A 7,657-nucleotide genomic window follows, 5' to 3' on the forward strand; every position below is an offset into this window, starting at 1 on the left:
TTCTGGTTGTGGGCCAGGTCAGACCAGATCATACCTGGCTGAGTCTCCAGGAGCTTATTGAATCAATCTGCAGATGCATTGGCACGTGCCATGGTGTTACAAATAATGTAGTAAAAATCAGTGCGGTGGATGGAGGTATGTGAAAAGTCTGCTTGAGACCTACTGATAAAGGTGGCATTCCCCATCTCTGTGCTCAGTGCGCGCTCTGAATTTTGCACAAAACTAGTGAATTCCCCATTTGAACCAGAAGGTGGTACCGTTTGGTTGGGTGGGATGTTTTCTGTGGGCTGCAGGAATGCTTATCTGCTTAAGTGTGAGCCCCAAATCTTCCTACCAGGGTTATATAAATGCCCTGTGGCAGGCAAACAGGGTGCATCAGCTGCCAGCCTTTGGCATGGGCTCCCAGCACTGGATAGTGGCTGAGTAGGGAAGAAGTGTGAGGAAGGAAAAATGGAGGGGTAGGAGTAGGATGGGGAGTTCTCACTGTGGTAGGTATTACTTCCGCGGTGCAGGCTGGAGGATTCACATCCCCTTAAATTCAGGATTCAGGGTGCAGTACCTCAATGGCTAAGTGAGGCAGGTCCTAAGAACAGGCGAGCCCTCTGATAGAGGCAGAAAGATGGCTGACTTACAGCCGTGTTTCCCAACCAGATTAAAAAAAACCTTGTTGCATATAACCTGACATCCTAGGCAGCTGAGCGCTCTTGGCAGGTTTGCATTTTGACCAGATACCATTAAACAGACCACGCTTGCTTCTGAGGGCTTGGTCCCCCTGCTGCTGCCTCTGGAGCTCTGTACTTTGCCAGAACCTGAGGTGCCAGAGGACTGGACAGTTTTATATCAAAAAATCGGAATGGAGGAAAATGGAATTTGTTCCTCATGGAGGGTTTTTTTTAGTCTTTCTGTTGGCGGGTACCTTCTATCTAGCCAGTCTCTTCTGTAGAGTCAGTCATGAAAGTTGTGCCCAAATAGAGGACAGAAGAAAACATCGTACTGATAGGGTCAGGACTACAGGAGAAGAACACATGTGAGAGTTGGGAAGCTTTACATCCCTCTTTGCGTGCTGCACTGGTTTTCCTAGTGTCTGGTTTACATAATTGCTGGTGACACATCCCAAAAGGGAACAAAACAGTCTATGGTCAAGGCTTTGGGTCCTTTCAGAGTAGCTTCCACATATTTGCATGAACGTATCTGTCTGTCGCTGCATCTGACTATTTCTCTTTCCTTCTTACTCCCACCCCACAGCCTGGATGTGTTTTTCCGCTGGTTGTTTGACAAAAAATTCCTTGCTGAAGCTGCCGTGCGATTTGAGTAAGTGGAGTTGGGCAGAAGGCCCTTTTTTGCAATCGGGGAATGTTCTTGTTAGTGCCCAAAGGTACTAGGGGTTCCTAGCTGCAGCCCTGCGAGGGGGAGCACCTCTTGCAGCCTGCACTTGCTGCATCTCCCTAGGTGTGTGTTCCTGCCAGACAACGGGGCCTTTTTTGTCAACTATGTCATCGCCTCTGCCTTCATTGGGAACGCCATGGACCTGTTGCGCATCCCTGGCTTGCTCATGTACATGATACGCCTCTGCCTGGCCCGCTCGGCCGCCGAGCGGAGGAACGTCAAACGAGTATGTAGTAGGGCTGAGGGGGTGGGTTGTGGCCTCCACCCAGTAATGAGGATGCTGCAGTGGGGTCCCAGTGGTGTTCACCCAATGCTGTGCATACAGCGAGGTGTGTTGCACACCCCTGGTCGCTCTTGTGCTTGTGCTGATGGCTCTCTCTTCCCTCTTGCAGCACCAGGCCTATGAGTTCCAATTTGGAGCTGCTTATGCCTGGATGATGTGTGTCTTCACTGTGGTCATGACATACAGCATTACTTGCCCCATCATCGTCCCTTTTGGTAAGCAATTATCCCTCCACCTCCCTGTGTCAGAGGCTGGAGAGAGCTCAACGGGGAGGCAAGAAGGATGGGGTGGGGGAGATATTCCCTGTCAGTCAGAGGCACTGAGAAAGAGGCTGATTCCCTGCTTTGCTGGCATTCCTTCCTTTCTCCCAGGGCTCATGTACATGCTGCTTAAGCACCTGGTGGACCGATACAACCTGTATTATGCATACCTGCCTGCCAAGCTGGACAAGAAAATCCATTCAGGGGCTGTGAACCAGGTGGTGGCAGCCCCCATCCTCTGCCTCTTCTGGCTTCTCTTCTTTTCTACTATGCGTACAGGTGAGTGCTGGGCTGGGATGCCAATCCATGGCCTCCTACAGAGCTGCTTCCCTGGCAAGGCTGTGATCCTGGCAGCCCTCAGCCATGGAGCACAGTGAGGGTCCCTCTGACACTGCCACTTCAATTTTCCTTTTCCCCAGGATTCCTGGCCCCCACTTCCATGTTCACATTTGTGGTTCTCGTGATCACCATTGTGATCTGCCTGTGTCACGTCTGCTTCGGGCACTTCAAATACCTCAGCGCTCACAACTACAAGGTGAGGTGGAGTGCTGGGTGTGGGTGCAGGACCTTTCTCTTTGGGAGCACAGCTCAGCAGCAAAACAGTGGAGGCTCTGGAGAGGGCCCAGACTGCTCCCCAGCAAAGCCTGTCAACCCTGGCTTCACAGAGGGAACAGTTCCAAGTGTGCCCCTGCTGTGCCTGTATGCTGCTCCTGCGGTGGGACAGCAAACATTGCCCTGGCAATTCCTCCATTTCTCCTTTTCTCTCCAGATTGACCACACGGAGGTGGATGCCATAGAAAGCAGGCAGAATGGGAGACCTGCCACCAACCTGCCGGCTCCCAAATCAGCTGTGAGTCCCTGTCCCTACCTCCATGCCCTGGTGGGCTCCTTATGTGCATTTGGGAAGGGGCAGGTGACCATCAAAATACCTTGCTCCTTACCTCTTTGAGGCAGCATCCACAGTCTCCCAGTGAAGTTGAGCAGCAGGTGTTGGGCGTTATGCCTCTCACCTGAGGCTGGGTAATGAAGTGTGACATGCACACAACCCTTTCCTGCTGCTCCTCAAATGCTGTACGTTTACTGTCTGCCTCTCTCTCGGCTGGGACAGTGAATCCAGCTGGGTCGGTCTTGCTTCTCATTCTGCATCTTTGCATGCTTGCCCGTCAGTAAAGGCTATCGCCCACAAGGCTGGTCCTCGTGCCAATGAAAAGGGCATTGCCTTAAAGGCCATGAAAGTGCTTTGAAGACTCTCCCCTACACTGTGTAACTCTCTGAGATCCCAGAGTCAGTTTCCTCAGCTTCTCCTTGGCTCACAGGCTCATTCCAGCTGCTTCCTTCCACCGTGAGATTTTTCTAGGTGGGATCTGTACAGAGCTGTTCAGGGATACATGCAGAAATGGGGTAGGTAAAGCAGAGCCTCCTGCTTCCTCAGGAGAGCAGGGCTGGGGTGTGCCCATGTAATCCAGGCTCCTTCCTACTCTTTGTATACATAACGGCAGCAGCATCTCTCCGTAAGGACACACCCAATAGAAGGCAGGCACAGTCTCAGGGGGACATATGTCTACTGGCAAAAAGAAGGAGCACAGTCTTCCAATCTGTGTGGGCTCCACCATATCCCCACGCTCAACTTTTTGCATTGTGTTTTGCATGTTGTACTGTACTGCCGTGAGAAGCTTCGTGGGCTTGCTCATGTATGTTTCTGCTCTTTCCCCACCCATTGCCCACCTCATGCCTGGACTTTGCAGAAATACATTGCCCAAGTGCTGCAGGATTCCTCACCGGAGGGTGAAGCGACGGAGTCGGAGGAGCAGGGGTCGCAGGACGAGGAGCTCATCAACGCAGATGGCATGAATGACACAGATTTCCAGTCGTGTGAGGACAGCCTGATAGAGAATGAGATCCACCAGTAGGGACCTCGGAGGGCAGGAAGGGAAGGAGGCCCAGGAGCAGGGCAGGCTGTGTGCAGGGAGACCCAGGGAGAGGCACCCGAGAGTGCTGGCCACTGCCCTTGCCCGCCCGCCCCCCAGGGCTGCTGCCTTCAGTGAGGGCAGGGGCCCTGCTGTGAGCTCTTGATTTCTCTGCCCTTCCACCCCTGCGCTGGCCTGGCAGCTCAGCAGGCATGATCTTTACTAGCTACCTTCTTTAATGCGTCTCCAGACCCCAAAACTCCAGGGGCTGGGGAGGAGGGGACTGTGACCCCGTGGTGCTGCTCTGGACCTGCAGGGAGGAAGAAAGTGGGGTGCTTTATTGGGAGGTGTGCAAGGGGGAATACTTGGGGTCTTCTCAGCAGGCCTCTCTGTTCCATGTCATCCTGGTAAGAAACACTAATAATTTCTTAGATTTACAGGATTGTGATAAATGGAAAGCTTTAGTCGATGTATTGGAAGCTCCACCTCAGGACTGGGTGGCTTTTGTTGCACCTTCTCCGTATGCCCACACTCTCAACTCCTTGCAGCGTCCAGGAGCTGAGCCAGGCACAAAGAGGTGTAGTGACAGAGTTCCTCACCACCACGGGGAGGATGACAGCCTGGCCTTGGGGTCAGGGATGGCATCACCCTGGGGAATGGGCACGGGGTTTGTGTGAGCTGGGCAGCCCCTTGCAGGGTGAGGGGTGCCACGCGCATTCCTTGCAGACAGCCTCTCACAGGCCCTGTCCCCTCTGTCCCCAGGAACACAGGCAGGGGATTGCAGCATCATTTTAAGTGGCATCTATTTTTGCACATTTTACTTTTCAAACAAGAATTAATGTGACCCCTGTGTGGTACCGCAACCCCCTTTGCTGGCCTGTGTCTGTACAGCAGGGTGAGGCCTGGGAGTGGAGAGGCTGTACTGGTAGTCTACTGGGTGCCAGGGAGAGGGGAGAAGGGGTCCTAGACTGCAGGCCCTTGGCACCCTATGAGGTTAGCACTGCCTGGTTGTGACAGGGCCCCATAAGATGCCTTCCCTGAGCTGCCATGGCATCTTTCCCTAGCTGAAGCTAGTCAGAGAAGGGAGGGAGTCCTGGTAGAGCAGCCCCTGGGGGAGCCTTCTCCAAGCAAGCCCACTATCTTCAGGAGCACAAAATTATTGTGGGGCTGTGCTGGCTTTCTTCACCTGCTCTGGCTGGTTGTAGGCTCCCCTGGCATTACCCAGCCTGCAAGAGGCGGCTATTCCTCCCCTACCTCTGCCTGTGCCCCCTCTCTTGTGATAGCTATGTCCCAGAGGCAGGCAGGAGACAGGATAGACGGGAGAGATGGTCTGGAGCCTCTGCCACCTGCAGGGAGGTCTGGCCCTGTTTAGAGGCTCTTTGTAAGGAGATTTCTGGTGAGATCAGTTGCCCTCAATTGCTTCCCCCCTCCCCTTGTGTAAAATATAAAGGAAAATAATAACTCTCCCTGCTATTGAACTATATTTATTTCCCTCAACCCCCTGCCACCATCCTGTTTGGTGCTCATTGCAGACACTACCGCCCTCCCTTTGCTTGTCATCTGTGGGTGCTGCTGCATTGGCTCGCTGGGGCCATGCCCTCCAGGGCCTGAAAGGGACAGTCCTTTACCTTGTCAGTTATTCGGGCTGGCCCTGGAGCTCCAAGCACTTTATAGACCTGAACAAGTGAAGTGTCAGCCCTGCCCAGCTCTGCTTGGAGGAAGGGCAGTCACTTCTCATGGCTTTTCTCCCCCTCGCCCATTAGAGGAGGGGAGCCAGCCTGACAGAGCAGGCTGGGATCTACTCCAGGGACGGTGCAGATGACTTTCCTGTACACCTCTCTATAGGAATCCCAGGCCCGGAGGAAAGGGGAGATAGAGAGGAAGAAATGTGGGTCTTTAATGCATGGGGAGGGCAGGCCACCCCTGGTCCCAGGGCTTGGAGGGCTGGAACACATTCAGATGGAGAGGGCCACAGTGAGCATCGCCTGTTGTCTCCAGGGATGGGTTAGAAATGAAATGAGCATGCGAGCTGAGAGCTCCTGGTCCGCTCCCAGGCTGGGTCAGGGAGGATGTTGATCCTGCTTCTCTATTCTTGCACTCACCTACCGCCCTTGCCCTCGGTCCAGCAGGCGGTCTGGGATGCTCCAGTCTCTCTGTAGGTAGGGCTGTGGGCCAGGGCTGCCTCTGCGGCTCTCGGGGCTCTGCCTGCAGAGCTGTGTGTTCTGAGTGGCACTGTCTGTGTAGAGATGTGTATAATACCCTGTATATATTTGTGTACAAAAGAAAAAAGAAAAAAAAAGAAGCTATTGTTCTTGCAGTCTTTTCTTTGTAGAATGGGTTGGGGACTGGGACCTGCGAGGAGAGGACCTCAGCTGCAGCAGGGATGCAGGAGCATCTGTGGTGCAAAAGGAGGCTGGGGGTTTTGCACTCCCCCCCTGTGTGAGCACAAGCCCTGCCCTCCCTCCAGGAATCCAGCTGTGGCTCATGGCCAATCCCAGCCGCAGCACACATGCCCTCCTTCCCTCCCACTTGCAGATGCATCAAAGACGCTGCTGCTGAAAGCAGGTGGATGAGGAGCTTCGTGCACTGAGGCTGGGATAGGGGAAGATGCTTTGGGTATGGTGTGGGAGGCGAAGGTAGTTTTGCTGGTATCCCTGATGGCAGATGTCAGCCCAGTCCTGTGGTCCCAAGAGCAATTGACATAGCTGTTCCTGCCCTCTCCATCCAGGAACCTGTCTCCCAGTCTGGTTTGGGTGGACAGCTAATGCCTTTGGGAAGGGGTGAGGGGTGCTACATCCCTGGAGCACAGCTTGGTTGGGAGCATCGTGTGGTGCTGCTTAGCTCAGCTGTCCCCTAAGCACAGGGGCAGGCAGCAAGCAGCCAGCCCCCAGGACTGCTCCCTGCTCCTCACTGGTACAGCTCAGGCAGCTGCTGCATACTCATTAATTGGTGTACAGTGTCCATTGCTTGGAGAACGGTGCAATGGAGAAGCAAGGTGTGGGGCAGGCCTCTGAGGCAGACAAATGACTTCAGGCTCCCAGCTCCGTTCCCACCCTTCTGCATTCAGGCTCTGTGGCTTTGTGTGCCAGCAGTACAGTGTAAGTAGGGGACAAAGAGCTCTCCTCCCCCTGGCAGCCAAAGGACGGGGAAGAGGACACGACTGGGCACAAACAAAGAGAACCAAAGTCCCTGGCAGCATTGCTGCAAAGGGAAGCTTGAGGGAAGGAAATGAGATTGTGCAGGTATTTGATGGAAACTGATCCTAACCACAAGGCACTGTGAGAGAGGATTAGACAGGAGCTGTCTCTTACCCCAGGAGAGTCAGTTGCAAAAGCGGCTTTAAAGGCCACTGAGAGGTAATGAGGCAAGACATGAACAACAAGAGACTGTGGCAGGTACTGTCCTGCCTGGGTGTATCTGAGCAGGCAGGGTGCTGAGTGGTGGTCAAGGCCAGAGAAAAAAATGGTGGAGGTGTTCATGCTCAAGCCCAAAGCAGGAACAAGCCCTGGTGCTGCAGGTCTGCTTGCTCCTTGTCCGAAAGCACACTCCTGCAGCTCAGTGAAGAGCTGGCTGGTGACCTCAGCAGGGACCCCCTAAACTTCCAGGCTGCGTACAGAGATACAGCTGCCTTCAGGCTGAAGATAAGATGGAGCAGCCGCTGTGGCACACCAGAGCACTGCACTCCATCACCTCTTCCACGTCAAGGTGTGCAGAACAAGCTGCCTGTGGCAGGCTTTCCTAGGTGGGCACAGCAGAGGTCCAGTGGGTCCTAACCAGGGCCAGAGCATTCCCTTGTGGGTGCAGCAGAGCACCATAATACA

General features: G+C 54.0%; 1 protein-coding gene across 3 annotated transcripts in view; it reads left to right on the top strand.

Annotated features, from left to right (window-relative positions):
- Positions 1 to 6,117, top strand: part of TMEM63B (transmembrane protein 63B) — a 51,069-nt gene extending 44,952 nt beyond the window's left edge. For all 3 annotated transcript variants that reach the window (XM_054061645.1, XM_054061647.1, XM_054061646.1), the window contains 7 exons: positions 1,246 to 1,311; positions 1,450 to 1,612; positions 1,779 to 1,884; positions 2,041 to 2,208; positions 2,349 to 2,464; positions 2,699 to 2,779; positions 3,675 to 6,117. In XM_054061645.1, coding sequence (XP_053917620.1) covers positions 1,246 to 1,311; positions 1,450 to 1,612; positions 1,779 to 1,884; positions 2,041 to 2,208; positions 2,349 to 2,464; positions 2,699 to 2,779; positions 3,675 to 3,839 — 865 coding nt within the window. In that variant the 3' untranslated portion in view covers positions 3,840 to 6,117. The remainder of the gene's footprint in view (positions 1 to 1,245; positions 1,312 to 1,449; positions 1,613 to 1,778; positions 1,885 to 2,040; positions 2,209 to 2,348; positions 2,465 to 2,698; positions 2,780 to 3,674) is intronic.
- The last annotated feature ends 1,540 nt before the right edge of the window (positions 6,118 to 7,657 follow it).

The sequence above is a fragment of the Cuculus canorus genome, chromosome 3, assembly GCF_017976375.1.
Source record: "Cuculus canorus isolate bCucCan1 chromosome 3, bCucCan1.pri, whole genome shotgun sequence".
Classification (NCBI taxonomy): Eukaryota; Metazoa; Chordata; class Aves; order Cuculiformes; family Cuculidae; genus Cuculus; species Cuculus canorus.